The sequence below is a fragment of the Petaurus breviceps genome, unplaced genomic scaffold (assembly GCF_028583685.1).
Source record: "Petaurus breviceps papuanus isolate PSGF00001 unplaced genomic scaffold, PetGlider_PUasm1.0 688, whole genome shotgun sequence".
NCBI lineage: Eukaryota > Metazoa > Chordata > Mammalia > Diprotodontia > Petauridae > Petaurus > Petaurus breviceps.
The window spans coordinates 21122605-21147437 of NW_027186457.1; the positions used below are offsets into that span (position 1 = coordinate 21122605).

General features: G+C 39.9%; 2 protein-coding genes across 2 annotated transcripts in view; both read right to left on the reverse strand.

Moving 5' to 3' along the window:
* TM4SF1 (transmembrane 4 L six family member 1) overlaps positions 1-24833 on the reverse strand; it is a 301142-nt gene that overhangs the window by 233478 nt on the left and 42831 nt on the right. The gene's annotated exons all lie outside the window — the stretch shown is intronic.
* The window catches only part of WWTR1 (WW domain containing transcription regulator 1), a 181355-nt gene continuing 156734 nt past the window's right edge, over positions 213-24833 (reverse strand). The window contains exons 4-6 of the mRNA XM_069104730.1: positions 9576-9709; positions 8568-8680; positions 213-4003 (exon numbers count right to left, since the gene is read on the reverse strand). Coding sequence (XP_068960831.1) covers positions 3819-4003; positions 8568-8680; positions 9576-9709 — 432 coding nt within the window. The 3' untranslated portion in view covers positions 213-3818. The remainder of the gene's footprint in view (positions 4004-8567; positions 8681-9575; positions 9710-24833) is intronic.

Here is a 24833-nt window from a genome sequence, read left to right on the forward strand (position 1 = left end):
AAATCTGAAATAAAATGAAAACCAGAATTCTACAAACAAATACTTATGCACCTGAACTCCAGGCATGAAATGGAAGAAAATATTTGTCTACAGGATTTTCTTTCTCTTCTTTTCCTCCAAAAGGTGTTATATAATCCTCTCTTTGCTAAAACCTAAAGCTTTCCAGTGAAAGGAACAACACAAAAGACTGAAAAAAAGCAAAGGTCACCAGCTGAAATTTAATTATATTTATTTTTCTTGCACAGGATCAGAGAAAAAAACCAGTACCAAACTCTGGGTACAACAGTTTGATCTGATTGGTTTGACTGCATACATTTTGTATGCATAGCCATCTAAATTAAAAACAAACACTCACACATATGTCATATAACAAAAATGTAGAAGGAAATTAAAAAATTAAGGCACTAGAACATAAAAGGATGTAGTGTATTAGGAAACAGTCTTTGTCGATCACCCATTTTTCCCATTTAAAATTAATGTATGATGTCTTACAAACAGCATTGTATCAAGTTACGCTTCTTCTGAGAACTACATTCTAAGAGTATTATCATAATAAAAGCTACAATAGACAATTTCCCTCTTGTTTGTTCCATGCCACCAACACTGATGGAGAACTGCCTGCCCGGCAAGGGTCAACTGTGTGTCTGGGTACTTTGGCATATTCACTCTGTATACTTCCTGTACATCATGAAAATTGTAAAAAAAAAAAAAATTGCATTTCACATCATTAAATAATGCAGTGAGACAATGTCTGAAATTCACTGCATCAGTGGAATTACAAACATGAAGATTTTGTCCAAAAATTCAGTTCAGATATCTTCTAAGTCAGAAAAGCCATGGGAAAGAATACACTCTAAAATCTATCTTTCCCATGCCAAAATTAATTGGTTGCAATGAAGAATTTTCTTTTATCTCATCATTGTCATTTCAAACTAAAAAGAACTGGTCTTCTGGCAGTAGCTTTAAACTCTAACAAAAACTTGTAAGATAGCACCTTCTGTTTAATTTGGTGGGAGGTCTATGATGATAGTCATCTGAAACTATGTATAAGAGCTTCTACTTCTCCTTCCTTCCTTGTTTCCTTCCTTCTCTCCTTCCTCCCTTCCTTCTTTTTTTCCTTTTTTTTCTTTTTGAAACAATGTTTTATTTTTACATGCCATTGAAAAACACTCTACTTGGCTTTATTCAAGTGATATATTGATCAATGCTTTGCTTTATTCTGGGGGAAAATGTAATTTCCTTAATAATAAATGCTCAACTAGTTTCTCTTTAAAAAAAAAAGAAAAGAAAAATTCACCTAATATTTAATAATTCCAACTATAGCATACTAGAAAGTTCATTTCTGAAAATAGACTCTGTAAATCCCCAATGTGCTAATCATGTTTTTTTTTTTTTTAAGGCAATGAGGGATAGCTATTTAAGATTTAATTTGATAACCTGAAAGCAAGTCTTACAGAGAAAAAAATAACTTTAAAAAATACAGTAACACTGCTTAGCCTTGTTAGGTCCCTTGTTTGTTCAAAAAGATTGTTCCCCTCTTTTTTCAATTACTTCTAGCAAAAGAGGAAAAAAATATCAGTGCTCCCTTCAGTTTGGTGAAGAAAGAAACATTCCCATCCAGCTGCTCTCTTTGCCCCCCAATCCCCACTTCTTGGGTGTGAGAAGGAAAAAGTGGGACAGAGAATGAAGAAAATAATGAAGAAAAGGAAGGGGGTGCTGGGAAAGGGAAGAGTGAGGTTAGAAAGTGGGGCAGGGGATAGAGATCATCAGATAAACATACAGGGGGAGAAAGGGAGCAAAAAACATCCAATTCTATTATTTTTTTAGAAAAAAAGTTTCTTTGTTTTGGAAGTAACAGTAGTTTCCTCCTCAATCTTCTTATTCCCTCTTTTGTCTTTCTCTCCAATGTAAAGTGCACCAAAGAAGGTTTTTTTGTTTTTTTAACATAATAGAAAAATCTTTTGGTATAAAAGTTATCATAGAAAACCATTTTCATAAAACTCTGTTGACACTTCCTATTGGGCACTTATCACATGAAGTTCTTCTCACCTCTGGGGCATGATTACATGTCTATCCCTATTAATTTCCTGACTTTGAAACTTTCCATATTTTTTCCCATAACATTGCTACTTGAACTCTGACCTTTCCACCTGCTTTCTTCCCAACAAGATAAAAGATAGCCTGTACTTCTTGTATCTTCTAATACATAAGAAAGAATCTGAATTAACAGACCCTCAACAAAAACAAAAACAACAACAAAAAAAAAAACATTTAAATGAGTGATCAGCCTCCTTTCTTTGCTAGGACTGGAAAAGTCCTCACTCAGAGACTGGGATTAATAATAATGCCTTTAAAAAGTAATGCATTTTGTTAAATTTTTAAAAAACAGATTAAATTCATAGATTATAAATAATGACAGTTGAAAAAATATTAAAACATTTGAGGACGTCATTGGCATATTTGGGGCACTGAATGATAGCTTTACTTTATGCACTCTCGGTCCTAAACATCTCAGAAAGAAATTTCTCTTGATTACATGAGAGGTATCGAGTATATGTGATATCATGCCTTTTATACCAATGGTAGCAAGCAAAAAGGTTTGGATAATAGAATTAGCAGACAGGGAATAGTTTGACTGAATTCAGAAACATCTGCCTCCACCATGTACCCTCCCCATAAAGCAGGCATGTGTTTACAGGTCATTCAGTGATCGGTTATTTCCCGATTACAGTTTCATCGATACTGTCTGTTTCAATTAGTTATTGTCTTGGTGACAAGACCAACAAGGCTTATTTTTAAAAAAGAGGCAACTGGGTATTCTATGGTCAAGTTGTAAATTGTGCCACACTTTCCTACCCTGATATATTTTAGGATTAATTTCCCAAAATAAAAAAAAGCAGTTGCCACAGATGTAACAAAAAAAAAAAAACAAAAATATCTGTTGCGAATTATAATCCATTACAAAATTACAGCGAGTGCTTAATAAAAATAAACATCAAAATCTGAGTTGCATTTTCTTACAATTGCATGCCGTTTCTTTCCACCGGTTTGTTTTTCTAGTGGTGGTGATGGTTAGTACCGATGTGGTCTCTTTTATAGCATATTTAGAATAATAAGGTTTCTAGACAATCGGCTACTTTGGAAACTGGAATTGTTCATTATCTTAAAAGCTACGCAGTAATATACTGGAGGGTAAACTATAACAGTACTGTCTGTGCCTCTGCAAATATAGGATAATAATAATAATTATCATCATAGCCAGCATGGATTCAAAGCTATCCAGTACTATTTGACTAACGATACAATGATTTCTTGAAAGCTCAAGTTAAATACAGTTTTCTTTTTTACTTTTGTAAAGCATTTGGTACTATTGTCATAAATATAGCTACTGACCTGCACTTTGGGACTAATCTAGTGCAGGGATCCTGGCTGACGCTGTCACATCAAAACTCTGTTTCTTTTCTTGTTTATCAGCTTTTAGTTTAAACTAACACCCACGAGTTTCTTCATGGGTCAATGAAAAGAGAGACAAGGTGAAACAATTCTGCAATCTCTCCCTGAAATCTGGGCTACAGGCAAGCCTTGGCCAGTGTGCCGTAGCAACTATTACAGTTAAAAAGTAAAGAGAAAACAGACATTTATGTATTTAGACTTAAGTTCTTGTCAATTAAATCCAGACAACAATTTCAATTGACCACATGAATGTAAGAGAGTCATTGAAAATCTTGAGTACTTTTGGGGCTCCATGTCTCTTTTCCAAAGAGGAGAAGGAAATGGAGGATGTAGGGGGTGGACTGGGCCAAAGACAAAAGCTCAGATTACAGCCAGGTCAGGAAGGGCTCACTTTTGTTAAGGACAGATTCCACGTCGTTGAAGATGGGGATCAGGTCGTCCGACTCCAAAGTCCCAAGATCAACATTTGTTCCAGGAAGACAGTCAAGGAAGTCAGGGAAACGGGTCGGCTGGGCAGTTAGACTCATTGGTGTCTGTCCTACATTTTCCCCTGTGAGAGAAAGCAGTTGTCAACAATAGCAAAGGTTCCTGAAGAACAAAGTTTAATAAAAACCTAAGTCCAATTTTCACTAGCGTTGCATTGACACCTTTTTATCAAGGAGAGCTGAAGACTTGGAATTAGTAAGATCTGCCTTCTAACCTCACCTCTTATACTTCCTAACTGTGCAGCCTTGGGGAAGTCACTTCCTGTCTACAAGCCTCAATTTCCTTACTTTAAAATGGACATAATAATAACTCAAAGTAACTACCTCATGTGGTTGTTGGAGGGCTCGAAAAGGAAAATAAATATGAAAAGAGCCATATAAATGTCAGACATTATCATTCCCCCCAAAAAGAAGATAAGTTTCTTAAGGGAATTAGAATGTGGTACAATGTGAAGAGGATTGGCTTTGGTGCCTTGACGATCTGGGTTCAAATCCTGACTCTGTCCCCATCAATCTATATGACACTGGGTGTTTCATTTAACATCTGTGGGCCTCAGTTTCCTCGTCTGCCAAAAAAAAAAAAAAGGCATTGGAATAATAGTCCTCTAAAGTCCTTCCAGTGCTTGATCTATGATTTTGTCTTCATGTTCTCAGTACCTAACAACACATCTTGTACATAGCAAATATTTATTAAATGCTTGTTGAATAAATTCCCTATATTAATAGGTGATTAATACTTACAGCATCACACTAAAATCAGACCATCAGTGTTGTGCACAAGAACTATAGGGCATGTATATCAGTTTTGTGTGAAATATATCTCAGGAGACAGCCCGAAGTGGATGGATGTATCAAGGGAGAACCCAAGGGTATGGCATAAGAAAGGCCAGTGGATATCAGCTCAAGTCATTCACCTTTTTCTCTCAGTGTTGACAAAATTGCCTCCTGGCACATCATCCTTAAAAAGTTAGGGATGAGGGGCGGCTAGGTGGTGCAGTGAATAGAGCATTGGCCCTGGAGTCAGGAGGACCTGAGTTCAAATCTAGCCATGTGACCTTGGGCAAGTCACTTAACCCCGATTGCCCTGCCTTCCTCCTCCAAAAAGCAAAAAAAAATTTTTTTAATTTTTTAAAAAAGTTAGGGATGAGAGGTTGGTTACTGAATGTAACAAGTCAAGTCAATCTTTTTTTTTTCTAAAATGAAAATGTGGCAAGGTTCTTAGATACACACTTTGATAAGTGCCAAGGGCCCTCATTTTCTTGGTCTCTGACGACTCTGGGGGCTGTGACTACTGCCACCACTACCCTTGTTTCCTTCCTCCCCTTCCCATTCATTTCCCCTCTGCCATTTTTACAAGATTCTGGAAGAAGAAGGTGGGTCTAATGACTCTGTCACCCAGTATTCTGTGGAGCCTCCATCCCTCCCTTCCAGCCTCTCCCGGAGGTATTGCCTTGGCCCCTCCTATGGCATCTCTGTTCAGTGATGTTCCTGCCAGGGCCAGGGAAGCTATTTGGCTTCTTCCTCCTAGTGACCAGGGGACTCCCAGCCAATACAAACAAGTCGGGGGGGAAATCAGCTCCCCAATCTTTGCCCCTTTGACTTCTCTGACTATTTTGTTTTCCACTACCCAGTGTATAGTTTGTGGTCCAGAGGTTCTATTTAGTATGGACCAGAAAGCCAAAAAGACAGGATTTTACATGTTAAAAGGATGTACTTCTGTGTCTTGGGGCTTAATCCTCTCTGCTGGAGTTTTCATGTTGTGGCTAGGGAAGCAGAGTTCAATTGCAAAGATGCTTTCTTAGCTGAGAAGAGAAGGCTGAAATGTTTGCTCAGCTCAAATGCTATCTCTGGAGGTATTTCACAATGCCCTCAGCTTCTAATGGAATTAGAGTTTACAGGAACATAGATTTAAACCAGAAGAGACCATTGAAACCATCATTTTACTGATAAAGAAACCAAAGCCCAGATGAGTAAAGGACTTGCTGCAGGGATAGAGTCAGTGTTCCAGACAGGATTTGAACTCAGAACTTCTGGACTCCACATCCAGTATGCTATCCACTGAATTAAGAAACAAACAAATGGCTTAGTCAGTTGGGTGTTGGTGGGGTTTTAGGGCAAAGGGAGGGATTTAATTAAAAAGAAAACTTTTACAAAGTTTGTATTTTTGAAGTTAAGTTTAACTCATAAATTTTTTTTTTTTGAGGTAGTCTGGGTTAAGTGATTTTTCCAGAGTCACACAGCTAGTATGAATTCATAATTTTAAAAAAATGTTGATAGCTTATTCAGTGAATTAAAATATCCTTTATGACACTATCCAATAAATGTTACCTTTTTAAAAAAAATCCCTGAAGGCAGACCCTAGTGAAATAATACGACATACACCTCAGATAATGAAGAAACTTATACAAACATGTATTTGGCTACCTAGAAGAAATCTGGCTTCCCTGATGAGTATAGGCAAAGGGTCTATCCTGAAAAACATGTGCTGAGAACTAATTGTAATCAGACCTTCTTTGTTCACCTTTGGACATGGGAGGAGAAATTGATCAGTAACAAGGAGAAAAACTATCTCCAGTCCGAGGTAGGAAGGTTCTGAGAGTAAAAACATTATCTTGGTGCTAATGGAGTGGAAGGCCAGGGGCAAACATTAAACAAGATAGGTCTCTTCTCTTCTTTTATTGACATCTTTATTTTGACACCCATGATTTCACATCTGTGCTAATAGCACAGATTATTACACTATTCTCCTTAGACAAGTCACTTAACTCCAATTGCCCTGCCTTCCCCCCTCCAAAAAGCAAAATAAATAAATAAAAGTTCTAATTTCCTTCAAAGTTCAGCTGAAACACCATCTACAACATGGGATTTTGTAATCCTCCTGCTATTACTGTTTAGTCATATCTGACTCTTTGTGACCCCCATGGACCATAGCATGCCAATGCTGGCATGGGGTTTTCTTGGCAAAGATACTGGAGTAGTTTGCCATTTTCTTCTCCAGCTCATTTTACAGATGAGGAAACTGAGGCAAACCGGGTTAAATGACTTGTCCAGGGTCACACAGCTAGCAAGTGTCTGAAGCCAGATTTGAAGTCAAGTAAATGAGTCTTCCTGACTCCAGGATTGGGACTCTGTCCCCTGTGCCAAAAAAGTCATTTTTAGGAGGTGATATGCGAACTAAGTGGGAGAGACCTTTCAGAAATAAGAACAGTTCACACGTATGTACAGCTCAAAGTAGATCAGACTTTCACTGAAGCAGCTTTTCATTAGGCTGGTATGTCTTGAACTGTCTCATTTTCATTCTTGTAGCTCTAGTGCCTTACATGGTGCCTCATAACAGATAGCAGGTGCTTAATAATTGCTTAGTAAATTGAATTAGATCATCTCCACTCATATACTCTCCAAAAAAATTAATATCAGTCTTGAAGTCCTCATAGTTTACCCAGCCCAAACCCTACAGAAAGTTTTACACCAGTGAACTGAAATCTGGGGCACTGAGTGAAGTCCATTTGGACCAGAGGTCAGTTAGTTTCATCTCCAAACATTTATCATCTCTTCCAACTTCGTAACAGACTTCCTGAAACCAGATCCCAGTAAAATGTCATTTGGCTTTCAGAAAGCCAGCCCAAATAAACTGAGTGAGCTCTTCTTTCCTCTCTATTTTGCCCACTGAGATGTTTACCAGGTTCAAGCAGACTTTTGATGCCTAAGACTTCCACTTGGCCCTGGAATTCTACCCTCCAGATGGACTGTTCTGAGATCCACAAATGTCTTCTTTATTGCCTTGACCATTCTCCATGTTACCCATGGTCACAGCATAATTCACTAAGCACATTTAGCAAATGCTTTCTTTGGGTGGAAACAAGCAAAAGATTTTGGTGATTTGGGGCAAGCTGGGTTTTACAATATAATTCCAGTTTGGGCAGGGGATAAGTGTTAATTGTAGCAACAGCCTTCATGATGAACCAGCCTCGGCACAGTTTAGTGGCATGCATTCTCATTCCCTACTAACAAAGTTTAACTCCACATTCAAGAAAGAAGTTTTAGCTTCACAAACTGTGCATAGGCGTGTAGCAAAACAGGTTGACTGTCCTCTCAAACCACCACTAAACCCCTACTGTGAAGGCCTATCATGACATGAATGTGGCACTGTCTTCTCCAGGGTCTGCACAGTCTGACGGGTCTTACTGGCCTAGAGAAGATTTCAGTATGTCCCTAGTGTTAGTCTACATGTCTGTTATCTATAGACAAGACTAACCTAAGTTCAGGGAGATACATAATCAGATTGCCCTGTAGAGTATCACAGAAACTCTTAGATACTTATCCACTGAGCTTAATAAAAGAGACACAATATATTGATGGAGGGAACATGAGCTGTGCTGAAATTTTAAGTCTTGGCAATATGAAAGTCAAAATTAGGACTATAATAGCAATAAACACATAATTTGCATGCATCTACATTATTAAACTATCACTTACTGTTGCTTTCTGAGTCCTTTTATGCTGGTACTAAAAGAAACTGGTATGTTTCATAACCCACAAAAAAGCATAACACAGAAACTCAAAAACATTCAAGACCGACAATGAGCCATATGGAGGAAAGGCTTTAATGAACTATCTTCTCCTTCTTACCTGTGTCCATCTCATCTACGTTGCCGAGGAAATCTTCAGGAGTTGTCGGGATGCTGTAGCATCCTAAGCCTAGGCCACTGTCTGTGCTCTGCTCCCTGGAATGGTACGGCCCGCTACAAACAAAAATATGGAAAATACCTCAGTGTCATCCCCCTGGATGGAATCTCAACACCAAGAACAAAATTGGAGTTTTACGAACCAGTCTAAAAGTCACTCTGCCTGACTTTCAGTCAGTCCCAGGTTCTCCTTTTCCAGTTCAAGATAAAGTTCCCCAAACTGAATTCTCTTGTGAACTTGCTGTATTCTGTCCTCTATGCCCCCTGCCCCTATCCCCACTAAATATAAGCTGAGATTAGACTTTTTTTTGGCCTTTGTATTTTCAGTGTATTTCACATGGTATATACTGAATATATTTGTTGAATTGAGCAGGAAAATGGAATCCTAATCATGCCAATGAATAGCACCTGTAACCAGGAAGAAAATATCGTTATATTGCATGCAAACTATAAGACCACTAGGAAAGGATGAAAGAGAAAGACAGAGTTGAAAGAAAAGTTATCATTTTAAAAGACAGCACTGTCTATTGACTAGTAGGCCTCCAAAATCTCTTACAACTCTTGAGATTCTGTCATTCTACATTCTTTTCAATTATAAACATAGGCCACATTTGACTTATTTCTCATTTAATTTTTTTGTTTGCCCTATTGTCTCCTTTTACCAGAATATTAATAACTTTTATAGAGAAATTGTGTGTTATTTTAAAAAAATTGAAACAATAGTAAAAGCTGAAAAATGAAAGAACATTTTTTTAAAAGCTCAATTCAGCAAATACATGGCAACATTCGTTCCACTGAAAAGGCAAGAACTTTTCCATTCTTATGGTCTTGACCCTGATGGAAGGTCTGACCATTTCTCCACTTCCTGTAACCAATACGAATGTGAAATTTAAATGGAAGTGAACTTCCCTCCTCCCTAACCAAGCAGGTTCAAAAAGAAAAGAGACCTTACCCATTGAGAAAAGGATCAGAACTATTATTTGTTATTGGTCTGATTTCCTGGGCCATGGCAGGTGTGTTCCCGGCAGCCTGAACAGAGGCCATTGTCTCTGATTCCATGGGAAGTTGTCGACATAGAGCGGCTTCCTGCACAAAGGTGAAAGTCAGTGGAGGAAATGAGTTAGCCATATTCCCTGACAAGACAGCCCAACGTGCTACGTAAATGGTTCCAACCAAGCAGGGACAAAGCTGTTTCTTTCTCTTGCTTCAGCATTCATAATCATTAGTGTTACATCTCAACAACACTTCCACAAAGGCACTCTAGATGCAAACCCAGGCCCAAGTCACTCATCCATAGCCACACAAGCAGCAGGGGCTGGACCTCTGCCCCGATGCATCAGGTATCTGCAACTTAGAACTCCTACTTACTAAATGCCATTTCTGGAGATGGTTTTCCAGATCTAATCCAAATCAAAGTTCGATTCTAAGTAGCAGAGCATCATTCCTTGAAGGCAAAGGAGACTGGGTTTTGTTTTTTCTTGTCTCTATCTCTAAAATATAGTAGATGCATAAGACCTGCTCATTAAATTGAATGGGATTAGACCAGATCAGATTGAAAGCCATTAATATCCTTTTTGTCCATGCTATTTACAGGCCAATAAAACTTTTAATTCATAACAGAGTAACCCTAATAGCTATGTCTATGTTTTGTTACATCAAAACACCACTATTAGGTCACCCCCCCCCCCACCAAAATCAATGACTGATTTTTAAATTGAATGTATTGAATGGGCATGATGAAGACCCAGCTGGAAATCCTACTTCCTTTGAGTGGAACTTGGAGGCCATGAATAACCATCATAAAAGTAGTACCATTGAGATATACTGTTCTCTTATGGAGAAAGAATGACAGAAGTCAAAGAAAGGGTCTGGAAATATCAAATGACATAAAGGGACAGTAAGAGTGATAGACAAAGAAACCAACAATCTTGGTTCTAATCCCAGGTGCCCTGTTGGCTAGAAAGGTTACCTTGGACAAGCTATTTAACCTCTCTGGGTCTCAGTTCCTTCATCCATAAAAACTTGAAGATTTCAGAGCCGGAATCAAAGTGACTCTGGCTCTGAAATACTATGACACCATTTTTACAAAAGTGACAGGATATTAAAATCATGTGGTTATATGTAAATTCTCTAGGAGTAATAGTATCAGTAACAATAGCATTTATATCGTGCTTTACTGTTTGTAAAGATCTGGAAAAAAAATCTCATTTTATCCATACAACAACCCTGGGAGGGAGATGCTATTATTATCCCCATTTTATAGGTAAAGAAACTGAGGAAGTGTGGGCAAATTGCTTAATGCTTCTGAATGTCAGTTCCCTTGTCCATAAAAACAGGGTGTTTGGCTTGATGACACCAAGTCCCTTCTAGTTCTGAAATGCTATGATACCATTTTAACAAAAGTAAAAGAACATTAAAACCATGTGGTTATCTGCAAATTCTATAATAGTAGGTATAGTATAGCAGTAGTAGCAGCATTTATATAGTGATTTATAATTTATAAAAAGCTATACAAATATCTTGTTTTATTCCCTCAACAACACTGTGAGATGGGTGCTGTTATTATCCCCATTTTACAGATGAGAAAACTGAGGAAGGCAGAAGTTAAGTGACTTGTCCAGGGTCACACAACTAATAAGTACATGAAGTCAGATTTGAACTTGTCTCCCTGACTAGGTCCAATATCTTATCTTCTGCTACCTCACATCCAAAAGTCAAAAGAACACTATAAATACATTTTTCTAGTGAGCAGGGGAAAATATTACTGGTTTATTCGTATTACCAAGCCCAGCTTAGGACATCCTGAAATTGTTATCATTACAGCTCAAAGTCAGTCTATTGTGAGACTATTTTATGTGGTGGTCAAACATGGTTATACCAGAAATGACATAAACCCGAGTGACAATGTTCTTATTAGAGAATGATTTCCATATAGACAGGGTTGGTTGCAACCACCTGCTGCAAATTACTTCTCTCTAAAAGCGTTCACTTTATCATTCCTGTGGGCAATGGGATCCTCATTAATTGAGCCTTCCAGACACTGATTTTTCATGATAAAAAGCTGATGAGATAGGAATGTGTGGAAATTGGGCAAAAAAGTGCTAGAGAAAATGACCATTTATTCGGAATCCAAATAATTAGAAGACTCAAAGAATTTAAATTCTGGTCTGTGATCTATTTCTATGGAGAACATCAAGTAAATATTCTGATATTAAATGACTGCCTTATCTATGACATAGTAGATACAGAACTGGGTTCAAGTCCCACCTCTGATGCATACATACTGGCTCTGTGACCCTGGGCAAGTCATTTCAACATCTCCATGCCCCAAGCAAAAGTATGCATTGGTAAAAGAAGGTTCTTCATTGGGAGTTCCCTATACTAAAGATATCACAGGTCCCAGTCTGTCCCTTCCATGTGGGGCACCATGTAAGGTGGTGGGGAAGAAACAAGAAGGAACAAAGGCATGGTCACTGACTTTACAAGGTGTTTACAGTATAACAGAAAGACTAAGAAAAGTAACTTCCATGTTGTGCCATTAGGTTGGTATAATTTCAGCCCAATTTCCTATAATGTCCAGGTCTGTGGCTTTGTATAAGGTGCTACATGGTAGGTATACAGAAGAGGAAAGAGGGATGTGTTGCTGTCCATTCACCTTCATGTCATACCTCCTGCCTCCAGCTCTGTTCTCCTGCTCCTGCCTGGGGTTCTACACTTTGGTGAGATGTCTCTCTAACTTACCAAACCCAAACCTATTCATCTGCTGCTCTTCTGCCTTCTTCATCACCAGTCCCAAATTCCTCCCCTCCCTTCATTCCTTTCATCTCCATCAATACCACCATTCTCCAAAAGGACACATCAATCCATGCCCTTTGGCTCCGCTCAACAACTCTTTGACTCCCTAGTCATTATCTTCCCTTATACATGCTATCTTTCCTTATTAGTATGTAATCTCCTTGAGGGCAGGGATCATTGTTTTGAATTTATCTCTCAGCACTTATCATATTGGTTGGCACATATTCTTAATAAATGCTTTTTCTTTCATTCATTCATTCATTCACTACGTCATCCATTCATGTGCCTAGCCCTGATGTGAGATTCACAGAGCTCAGGCCCTAGATCAGCTGCCATAACTCTGCATTCTCTTCCCTTAATTATAATGTTCTCTTTAGGTTAAGTTTTTGTTTTGAAGATATATTCAAGTTCAATTATCCGCTTGAATCGGATTTCCAAGTAGCCATTACCCTTATTAAAGACATCCTCATTGAAGATGATACTACATTTGGCCTGTAGAGGGCTCCCTTTATTAATCTAGAATGCTCGCCTTCAAGGATCCTCAAACATGACCTACTAAAATAGGGAGGAAACTTTCCCCACTACTAATCCATCAGTAAACACTTATTAAGCAACTACTGTGTGCCAGACGCTGTGCTAATCACTAGCTTAGCTTAGTCTAGCAGAGCTGGCGAGGTACTGTTCACCACAAAGGCTTTTTCAGCATTGCAACACTAGACAATTTTCTGGAAGTCATTTTTAACCTCAGCCCCAAATTCTGACCTGAATTAACTAAGAGAGAAAGCATTTGTAGCAGTATTCCTCATTCCTCCTTGGTGTTTACTCCACATTTCTCGCTCGTCTACAACACACTCCTGGGTTTCTAACCCAAGAGTTTATTTCAAAAGGATTCCAAAGGACTAGATTTGCCAGATGTGTTCATTGAGCCTTCATTTTCTACTCATTCTTTATTGCATAGCTTTTTAGAGTGGAGGTATGACTACGGAGTAACAAGATTGACATTTTTATACCAAAATGGCAAATATTCTCTTTAAAGACACTATGATCAATTATTCCAATGAATACTAAACTCATTTCCCCAGGGTCATGCCCACCAATGGTCAGCCTACTAGGGACAAGACCCTTTCCTGAAATCCAGCTATACTGGCATACTTGCTATTCTTCACACAAGATCCCTCTTTCTCTGTTTTTGCACTGGTTTTTCCCCAATGCCTGGAATGCACTGCTTCCTCAACTTTGCCTCCTCACTCCTTTCAAGTCTTGGCACAAATCCCACTTTCCTCAGAGGGCCTTTCTTGGTCTCCGTAGCTGTGACCCCACTTGGGGCTCTCTTGACAAAGATACTGAAGTGGTTTGCCATTTCCTTCTCCAGCTAATTTTTACAGATGAGGAAACTGAGGCAAACAGGGTCATGTACCTGCCCAGGATCACACAAGTAGTAATTGCCTGAGGCCAGATTTGAATTCAAGCAGATGAGTCTTCCTGATTCTATCCCACTATGCCATCTAAGATTACCTTACATCAACTCTGGATAGACCTTATATATATATATATATAATTGTTTACACACTGTCTCCTAGAATTCAAGTTCCTATCATTTTGCCTTTCTTCACATTCCCAGCCCTTGGTATAGTGTCCAACTCAATAAATACCAAATAAATGCTTTTTGACTGACTGACAATGATGCTGCCAATACTTAAAAGAGTTTTGGAACTCAATGTTTGCAAGGATCTTCAGGGACCTTTTATGACCCATAGAAGTCTCTCACATTGGAGGCAGAGCCTATTTTGAATCCTGTTGGATTGATCACTCACTATGTTCATCACATAGACAACAGATAACTTTTGACAGTTTTCAAAAACCCAACCAGTCTCTAAGGAGTGGAGTGTTTGACTTCAGAGACATGGATGACCTCAGTGCAATCCCAACTCTTGCACTTAATAGTTGTGTGACCATGAATCAGTCCCTTAACTTTCCTGAGCTTCAATTTCCTTGTCTGTAAAATGGAAATAACAATACCTGAGGTACCCACTTCTCCGTTGTGAGGTTCCAGTTAGATAAGGTACTTTGTAAGCTTTAGAGGTTCATATACGTGTCAGTTATGATTATTGTTCATATAAAAGTATGAGCCACAGGCTATGACAGCAATTCTTACTGAATGATAGCTTGAATTATAGACCCAAGTTCTTAATTCTTCCTAATGAAATGTTCATAGTTCTCCAAGATACAGCTTTAAAATTTCATGACAATGACAAACATAATGACTCTTTAAATAATTTCAATTTGTTTTCATGTGCCAAAATGGTCCAGATTTGAAATGAGAGGAAGAGAATGGGCTTTGGGAAACCATTCAGTGCTTTCAATAGCCCTAGCTGCTCCATTATAGAAACATTCATTTTTTTTTCTAATATTTTTCTAGTGATATAAAATCATGAATGAGACAGGGAGAGGCTTAGAGGGCATACATTTTCTCATCAAGGAAATGTACACTCAGATTAGGGTTGTCCAACAGTTGTCTCTCACCCTTGCTACATGCTATAACAGATAGGTCAATGGAATGGGGCATGAGTTTGCATACATTATTTAAAGAATTACAAGAAGGCTGGCAGCACAATTCATAAGTCTTGTCCAACTGACTTATAGGAAGACAAGGACAAAGCTCACTTAGATTAAAAAAACTAGGGACTAGTTGTGATCTGAACTTTGGGAAGGCTTGCCCACATTAAGGAAGTCTAAGATGCTTTTATAAAACTGCTACCCTATTCTAGTGGCCATTTTCCATTAGTGGAATTTCAATAATCAAATTAAATTCATTTTCAAAGAACTTAGGTATGATGGTGGGTTACCCAATTTATTTGCATGTGAGTTATTCTTTAGCTGTGGTGGCAAATGTCATCACCCGCATAACTTTCAGAAGCTAGGTGTCACTTCAGAAGTTTGAAAAGTCACTTCTTATTTCTAGGTCTCAATTTTCTCATCTCAAAAATGGGGTTTTGATTTGATGATTTCTAAGGTCCTTTCAAGACCTAAATCCTAAAGCAAACTATAATAAGTCCTTTTAATGGATTTTTGGAAGGAAGCACTGCCCCTCTCCCCTTGCTTCCCTCCATGGAGCTATATTCCTCAAGGTTTAGTCATCTTGTGCTCCAGATGAAGGCATTAGGCTAAATGGTCTCCAAGGTCCTTTGTAGCTCTCACATTCTGTGGTAGTAACATTGGCTGCCTGCTCAAGGTCTGAAATCCAGTAATAGCTGGGGGTTTTCTATTCAACTTCTCAACTATTTAACTCCATGATAGTCACTTAGGGAATTCAACAACTTGTCTACTTCCAAAATATAGCTGCTTGTTACTGAATAATCCTTTCTGAAAATAGGATGGAAGGAACCCTAACTCATTTTCCTATTTCTTGGTCAGTGGGATTCTGCTTTACTCAGAAATGTCATGACTTAAAATCTTATCTGCTCATAAACTGAATAATGAAAAAGAAATGCCAAAAAGAAGTTTACCTATTAACTATTTCATTTATGGGCATGATAACTTATGTTCTGTCCCTAATGGATTCTATTAACACAATAATTAATATTTATACAGTATACTATATACATAATCTAATTTAGTCCTTATAACAACCCTGTGGATTTCACAGTATTACTGTTTAGTGATTTCAGTCATGTCCAACTCTTTGTGACCCCTTTTGGGTATTTTCTTGGCAAAGATACTGGAGTAGTTTGCCATTTCTGTCTCCAGTTCATTGTATAGATGAGGAAACTGAGGCAAATAGAGTTAAGTGACTTGCCTAGGGTCCCACAGCTAGTAGGTATCTGAGGATTTGAACTCATGAACATGAGTCTTCCTGATTCCAAGCCCAGTGCTCTATCGACTGCACACTACCTAGATAAGAAAACTGGGGTTGGAAGAGTTTAAGTAACTTGCCACATGATCAATCAATAAGCATCAAAGGCAAGATGTGAACTAAAGCTCTCCTCACAGCTAGTCTCTTTCTCTCATATCATATTGACTCTCCCCCAACCACCCACCCCAACTCTGACACCGTGGAACAAATAGCATCTGAACTTGAGAAGGCCTGAACCTGATCTGCGTCACTCTTCTCATTTCACAGATGAATATACTGAAGTCCATGGAATTGACATGATTTTTGCTAGCACATGGCTGGTCACAGAGCCCTGGAGCACCTTCCTTTGACTGCTGCTCAGAAGCAACGTTGAAAGTAGAGTGCAGATCTACCATCTACCTTGCCCCATGGTCTTTCCAGCACACCAGGGCCACCGACTTCAACTTCCCAGCATAAGCTACCCTCTGCTTTCCTTCCCTGGTTTGCCTATTCTCAATGCCCCTTGGAAAAGAAAGAAAAATTCCAAACTTGCTGGTCAGTCGTACAATCTGAACAAGCCCTGAATCACTTTTACTTAACTTTGGAATACAGGTTTATATTTATGTAAATGCATTTTAATGAGCCAGCAGAGTGGGGCAATCTCTCAAAAATAAATGAATGCATTCTCAAACTATGTTAGTAGAAGCATAATGTCCAGAACAAAGGAGGTCACAGTCCCACTGGACTCTGCTGTTTGAAACATATCTAGAATGTTGTGTACAATTCTGGGTGCTACATATCAGAATGGATATTGATAAATTCTAGAACAGGGGTTTCAAAATTTGTGTGTGTGTCATAGACCATCTTTGATAACCTCTTTGGTGGAGCCTGTGGACCCCTTCCCAGAATGCAATAAATGGATAAAATAAAATACAGGATGCCTCCAAAGCATTAGTGCAGATTTTTTTTTTTAATTCACAGATCCCCAGTTAAAAACCCTTGTTCTAGGGGCAGTGAGGTACTCAGTGAATACAGCATTGGCCCTGGAGTCAGGAGGACCGGAGTTCAAATCCCACCTCAGAAACTTAACACTTACTAGCCATGTGACCTTAGGCAAGTCACTTAATCCCAATTGCCCTGCCTTCCTCCCTCCAAAAACTCCCCCCAAAACCCTTGTTCTAGAGCATGGAGTTTCTTTTCTGTGTAAGAGTAGAAGCTTCTTGAGAGCAGGGACTATGTTTTTGTATCCCTGGGGCTCAGCACAATTCCTGGCGCTTAAGAAACTTTTATTGATTGCTTGATTAGGGATAGGGAATTTTATATAAAATGTGTTGCTTGAGGAATCTCTGGAAGAACTCCATCAACAAACATCTGTTAAATACCTACTATGTGCCAGCTGCTGAAGAAACAAATGCAAAGAGTCCCTGCCTTCAAGAAGCTTACCGGGGAAAACGTGGGCACATAGTATGCATGCAAGATAAAAACAAGGGAATGGGGTAGGCGTGGAAGGACTAGAAACTGGAGGGGTCAGGGAAATGGGGAAATGATGTTTCAGCATAACCTGGAAGGCATCTAGGAGAGTCAGGCACAAAGATCAGGGGCTGAAAGAGCTGATCATGACCAATTTATTGGGAACAATAATTCCTGTATTGGGAGGGAGAATAGAGCTAAATGACCAGTCCAGTTATTCCTGATTTTAACTGGGCATGGTTTTCTGACTAGGGCCATAAGATCATATATTTAAAGCTGGAAGAGATCTTTAATACTAACTACTCCAACAAGTGGGGAAACTGAAGGCCGGTGACTTGCCCCCCAATGCCTCATTGGCAGAATAAGAGACAGCCAGGATTTAAACCCAGGTTATCTGATTCCAAAGCCCTTACTCTTTCCGCTCTGCCACATCACTGTCCAGGGAAGTCACAATACAGACTCCAAGGAATCTGGAAAACGTCCTAGCTTCTCCATAATGACTCTGTGTGGAACTTTTCTTTGCCCTTTCTTCCCAAGCTAGGAGTGAAGAACACCGCGTCTCAGACTCCTGCAATGTATAAACCCAAATATCTCTTTTAAAGGTGGCAGTTTGTCTCGTTTACTGCACCTTTCCTGGAGGTGGGTTATTATGTGGGTGATTGTTTTTTAAAAGGTCATTCCTATTAGTTCAGGAGTGGGGGTGGGGGCATCAGGGAAGAGGCAGACAGGAAGTAGGGTGCTAAATTCCAATAACTAAACAGAGGTTGTCTCAGGATTAAAACCTCAACCCTCCTTCTCTTCCAACTTGCTGGTGAGTCTTCCTGTGGAATAAGTAAATAGAGGAGGTGAGAAAGTACACTGCAGTTGAAAGTCAAGCTGCCTGTCGTGACCAGAGATGCTGGCCTGGGGTCCCAGCAGCCCTTGCGATATCTTTGGCTGGGGAAGGGCCTCCTGCTGCCTGGCTCATGTGGCCTTTGGCACAGACTTCAAAGGGAACCCAATGATAATAAGCTCTTCAGAGGGTCCTGCACTGTCAGTTTGCGCGTTGGAGGAAAAGATCCGAAAAAAAAAAATGGGATGCTGTATTGTTTTAATTAACAAGGGTGGGGTAAGTGGAAACAAATGAAAAAATAAAAGCAATATTTTGAAATCCTGAGTCTCAAAGTGGTTCTTCCTTTGCAGAGAATGTGTAATCCCTGCCAAAAAAACTTTAAAAGACTTCAAACGTTGCAGGACGCTAAATTATTCACCTTTACACAACGTCCTGATGTAAATCTCTTTTTAACTTTCCGCCAAAGGAGTCCAGAGATCCATTGTCAGAGTTCCTGACAATGAATCTTCCTGGTTTGGGATCTCTCACCACACAAGCTCAGTTGCCAAAATGAGTTTGGACAGAAAAGGAAGAGTTTAGACAAAGCATTTATGAATAGTGGGGTCTGGACTTCCCCTGAGCTCACCCCCTTCTGCCACCCTCCACATTTTGGAAGGACAGTCCACCCTGGCACCCCAGCCAAAAACAGTAGGGAAAATATTACAGTTGTAGAAAACAAAGGGGATTCTAACCTGGAATATTCCCACATAGCCAGAGATCAGAGATCAGAGAAAAGGGGAAGAAATGGCCTTCTTGTGCCTTAGTCTGAATCCTTGGCGGACCTCATCTTTCATACATTCAATCTCATTAGAAGTTATCAAAATGGCCCCAGAGAGGAGTGATTGTTCATTACATCTCCGTAACAGTAGCAAAACAAATCAGGGCACTTTGGACACCGTAAATGCTTCCTGGGATTATAAATTTCCACTCGATGTGAAGTTTTATGCCTTGTCACTTATATTTCATTCAGGGAAGAAGGAAGTAGGGATGGAGCCGAGATGGAGTTAAATGTCTATGACACTCTTTAACCTCTCTCTCAAGATTAAAAAAAAAAAAAGCTGCCCTTCTGATCGAATATAAACCAGGCCCTGAAGGCTCCCTGAAACCCAGACTTGCTCACGCCTGGGCGTGACTCTCCGGCATAGCAGCTGCAAAGTTTGAGCTGTCAAGCTCAAAGGAGATTTGTGAGGGAGGCGAGCCAAGAGAATTCCACTGACTTTCACCCAAACTCTCTGAGCCTCTTTCTTGTTGCTTGGCAACCCCACAGCACACTTACTCAGCATTTTCTTTGATTCTGGTCCTTAGACAAGTGGCATGGGGGCAGTGGGGGAGTAGAAAACTGGGAGGGGGAGACACTGCAAGATGTGAATGCCCCACGAAGTGACCACAAGAGCTGCAGGGAAGGGTTAATTTGGGGAATAATAACAATGTCTGAAAAATGAAACCCCTGGAGGGTAGATGGGAAGGAGGTGGGGACTTAAAGGGATTTCTTCACTCCATCACCATCCAGGACTTGGCCTCACATCATTTAGATTGGAGCAAAGAGGTTTTGTGCAGACCTTAATTTTTTTTTTAAGCCTAAACTGTGATTCTGATGGTGCAGAAAGCCAGAGGTGAGAGACTTCCTTCTCTGTTTCTTCCAGGCCAAACTTTATTTAGTACTCTCTATTGGCCAAGAACTGTGCTAAGCACTGGAAATATAAAAGAAAGACAATGATAGCCCCTGCCCTCTAGGAGCTCACATTTTAAACATACAACATACAAATAACCATTTATCTATCATAAGGAGGAATAACAGCTGACATAGACTGTTTTAACATTTGGAAAACTCTTTCCATGTGTCATTTCATTTGGGCTATGCAACGACCCTATGATAGAGATGCTATTATAGCCCCATTCTACGGATGAGGAAACTGAGGCTGAGACCGTTTAGGTGACTTTCCCAAGGTCACACAGTTTATAAGTGTGTAAGGCAAGATTTATACTGACTCCAAGTTCATCACTCTAACCATTGTACCACCTAGCTGCCTTGAGATATATATGGAGCATGATAGATGGATAGATAGATATGTGTTTATTATACAAGTTTGTATGCTGTTCTCTGCAACTCAGAACACCCCCAACCAAATTTGCACTAGGTATAATTTTATATGTGCATGTATGTGTTGTGTGTATTGCACATATATGTATATGTCAATATCAGTATCAATATAGATATAGATAGATACACACACACACAGAGCCAGAATTTGAACCCTGGCCCTCTGGTCCCAAGGCAGCATACGTGCTGACTTTCTTTTGACCACTGGTGACAATCAGAAATGGCAGCCATGGAAACACCTGAAAAGTGGCCCCTCCCTGGAATCCTCTTCCTGACCAACTTTGGTCTCTGACCATGCTTTCTTCCTTCCTTTCATTTTCTGGATTTGCAACCTACTTTACTTAAACCTCGTTCCTAACCTGCTTCAACAAATCTGAATTCACCAATGAGGTCTTTCTTCCTTTCCCCTTTACCACCAAATGGGTATACTAGGGAATGCTAAAGGAGTGAACTGTGACATCCTAATGCTTCAGAGATTACCATGGATATATGCAAGGGGAATAAAAAAAAAAAACTGGCTAGGAGTCCTCCTAAAGTGGTTTCACCAAAGGTCAGGCACCTGAGTGCCTTCAGTGACCATTCCTCCCCAGCTCCCACCTTCTGTGAGCACCTAAAGGACAGAGACTAATTCATTTTCATGTTTGTATCTCCAGCACCAGGTACACAATAAGTGCCTACGAAATGTTTGATGAATTGAAAATAGAAATGAAGTGAATAAAATTTAATTCAAATTAAATTGAATTTAGTATAAATGAAATGAACAATATAACCCTAAAAATAAAGGGGAATCGTCCCTTAAGGGCAACAAGGTGGCACAATGGATAGAACGCTAGGCATGGAGTCAGGAAGACTCATTGTCCTGAGTTCAAATCCTGCCTCTGACACTTACTAGCTTTATGACCCTGGGCAAGTCACTTAGCCCTGTTTGCCTCAGTTTCCCTAAATGTAAAATGAGCTAGAGAAGAAAATCGCAAATCATTCTGGTATCTTTGCCAAGAAAACCCCAAATGGGGTCATGGAGAGTTGGACATGACTGAAAAATGCCTGAACAAGTACCTGGCCAGTGGTCAGCATATTTTTCCTACTCTTCTTCACTCCAAAGGCACTGGCTGTTGAAAATAGCTCTTTGGGAAGATGTACGCACTGATTTAAGAAAAGAAGCACTGAGCAGAGAGGAGGCACATGGGAGGGAAGGTCGTCATTTTCTTCGCTGTTTCTGTGCATCCATGAAGGCATACCCTCCTGGCACCCTCTGCATGCAGAGCCGCTAATACACATTAGAAAAATTATTCTGTCAACTGCCAATCACTTGGGAAGTGGGGGATAGGAAAATGCCATGAAAAGAAATCAAATATAAGCCCCCAACCCCATTTAGAAAATGATTTTTTCCTCCTCCTTCACCAAACTCTCTCCCAGAGTCGTTAAGAGTCTACTAATTATATTGAATAATGTGTTTCTCCTCCCCTCCATTCCCATGTCCCCTCCCTCAATGGAAGAGCTAATGAGGCATAAAATCCTCAGAAGGCAAAAAAGCAGCTAGGTGACACAGTGAATAGACACTAGTCCTGGCAGGAAGACCTGAGTTCAAATCCGACCTCAGATACTTGATACTTACTAGCTATGTGACCCTGGGCAAGTCACTTAATCTCAATTGCCTTCGGGGAAGAAAAGCTAAGGTTTTAACGTGGACCAATGTCAAGAACATTGCTTCTAGACACAGAAGAGTGGGTTCCAGTCTCACTTCTGATGCTACCTGTGTCACTTTTGGCAAGTTACTTAACTTTCCTAGGCCTCAGTCTCTGCATCTGTAAAATGTGGGGGTGGGATTAGATGGCCCCTAAGGTCCAATCCAGTGCTACAACTATGACCCTAATATAGAAGCTCAGTGATTTGGCATTTAATTAATCAAGGCAAGAGAGGAAACTTCCCAGATCATACAGAAAGCATGCCTCCCTGATAGCTGGGATTACAGCTGTGTGCTGCTAAACCCAGCTTAGTGACTCCACATTGGGAAGACAGACATTACAGGAACTTGGTGACTTCTCTAAAACATGAACCCTAAAAATTGGATTTTGGTTCAAAGTAACAAACAGAAAAAATAAACTACTTTTCACCCCCATGAGTGTACTTTGTTCTCTTCCCTTGCCTAACCTCCCCCACCCCCCAAAAAAAGAGAATTGGAATTTTTAGAAATATTGTTTGAGAGAGAGAGAGAGAGAGAGAGAGAGAGAGAGAGAGAGAAGGTGGGGGAGGGGTGAAGGGAGGAGGCAGGAGGAAAGGAAAGAAGGAAGAGGGAGGTCTATTCATGTTTTCTAACTGGTGTCAGGTATGAGAAAAATCTAATGTATGAGCTTCCTGACATAGGCAATAAAAGTTGCAAATAGATACAGAGTTCTCTTTAGTGTGTTCTACATTCATAAAGCTAAAAAATAATTCCAAGCATTTACCCAAATTGAAAAAGAAAATGTAGAGCCATATCCTGCCAAGAAACATGATACTGTATTGCTAAAAGCAGTTTGAACAAATGTTGCCCTGAAATAACCATGTAAGTTCAGGCACAAGTCATACACAAAGATAAGAGGCCAGAGCTGTAACTAGGGTGGGATGATGGGACTTTGTACCAGGGTGCTGAATTTAGAGGACCAGACTTAAAAGGTGCTGGGAGAACTTACAGTCTTTCAACAGCTATAAATAGAATTTAGTACCCAATAGGTAAGAATAATAAAAATGGTAAGCTACATAGCAGTTGACTTCAAATAGGGTGTAGTTCTCCCTCACCTCTCTTTACTTCCTCCCTTATGCTCTGAATTTACAGGGTGGTTTCATGCCTGTCTGTGTCCCAGGATCTCTGTTTCACTGCACAATGGAAAAACCCTTTGTGTGGCTTGCCCTGGGAATGGTCTGTGGTACTTGACCTAGGCAGCAACAAGCATAATAATAGTAGTGGTAATGGTGGTGATAGTAGCAGTAGCAATGTGGGGATGATGGTGGTAGTAGTAGCAGAAGTCAGACCAGCAGTAGCAATAGCAACAGCAACAATGATCGCATTTTACATAGTGCTTTCAGGTTTGCAAAGTTCTTGATGTCTTCTATCTCATTTGACCCTGCCACCCCCCCCAAGAGCCCCATGAGGTAGGTGTTCTTATCATCGGTTGAGCAACTTGTCCAGGGTCACCCACCCAACCAATAAGTTTCTGATGCTTGATCTAAGTTTCCTTACCCCCAAGTCCAGCACCCCAGCCTGTGCCCCCAAGTATATGTACAATAATTCCAGGATCTGATTCCACGCGGGGCACGTTGGTTAAGACAAAATCCTTTCCCTCAGATTTGGAGGATGACTTCTACTGGATAAACAAATCATATTGTCTCTGTTGGCCTCATTTTCTGAGCCCAGTTACTTCAATACAATAATCCCCCCACAATTCCACTGCAAAAAAAAAAAGACTTAAATCCACGAGTCACATCACATATGCGATTTATGGGCTAGAATTTACATCTGAAGGGAAGCAGGCTATTTATTTTCTTTAAGGAAGCTGACAGAAAATTTCCAGACACGAAGTCATAACTGAAAAAATAACCACATATTCCCTAACAAAAGAAGGAAAATGTGTTCTTTCAGTAGTCTGTTCAAACTGTTTATTTCCTTAAGCCATCCAAAGGAAGCTACCCATTTCTCTTACTCTATGAGTCACAAAGCTAAGACTAAAGCATTAGGACAATAAATTGAAACTTTCCTCCCAAACTATAGCCAATAAAACTCATGAGACATGCGAACTGGTTAAATTAGCTTTGTAATATTTAAATTCTTTTTTTTTAATCCTATAATTGCCCAAGCTCATAGTGATTTGCCTGATCACTTTCTCCTGGCCCTCTCTCACTACATTTGAGTGAACTGGAGAGGCAGACAGGGAAGGGTCCTGCCCTGAGGGGCACCCAGAAGGCCAGAAACCTGCAAGCTTGAAAGCCAGCAGGGGGCAAGGATGGAGGGGAGAAGAGAGAAAGGGGGGAGGATTTAGAGAGCCAGATTTAGGCCTGTCCCAGTAATTTTGCTCTTCCTAATTAGTCAACCACAAAAAGAAACAAAAGAGTCAGAGTATGGCCCCAGTTCTTCCTGGGAGTGAGGAGGAGACCACTTAGGGCA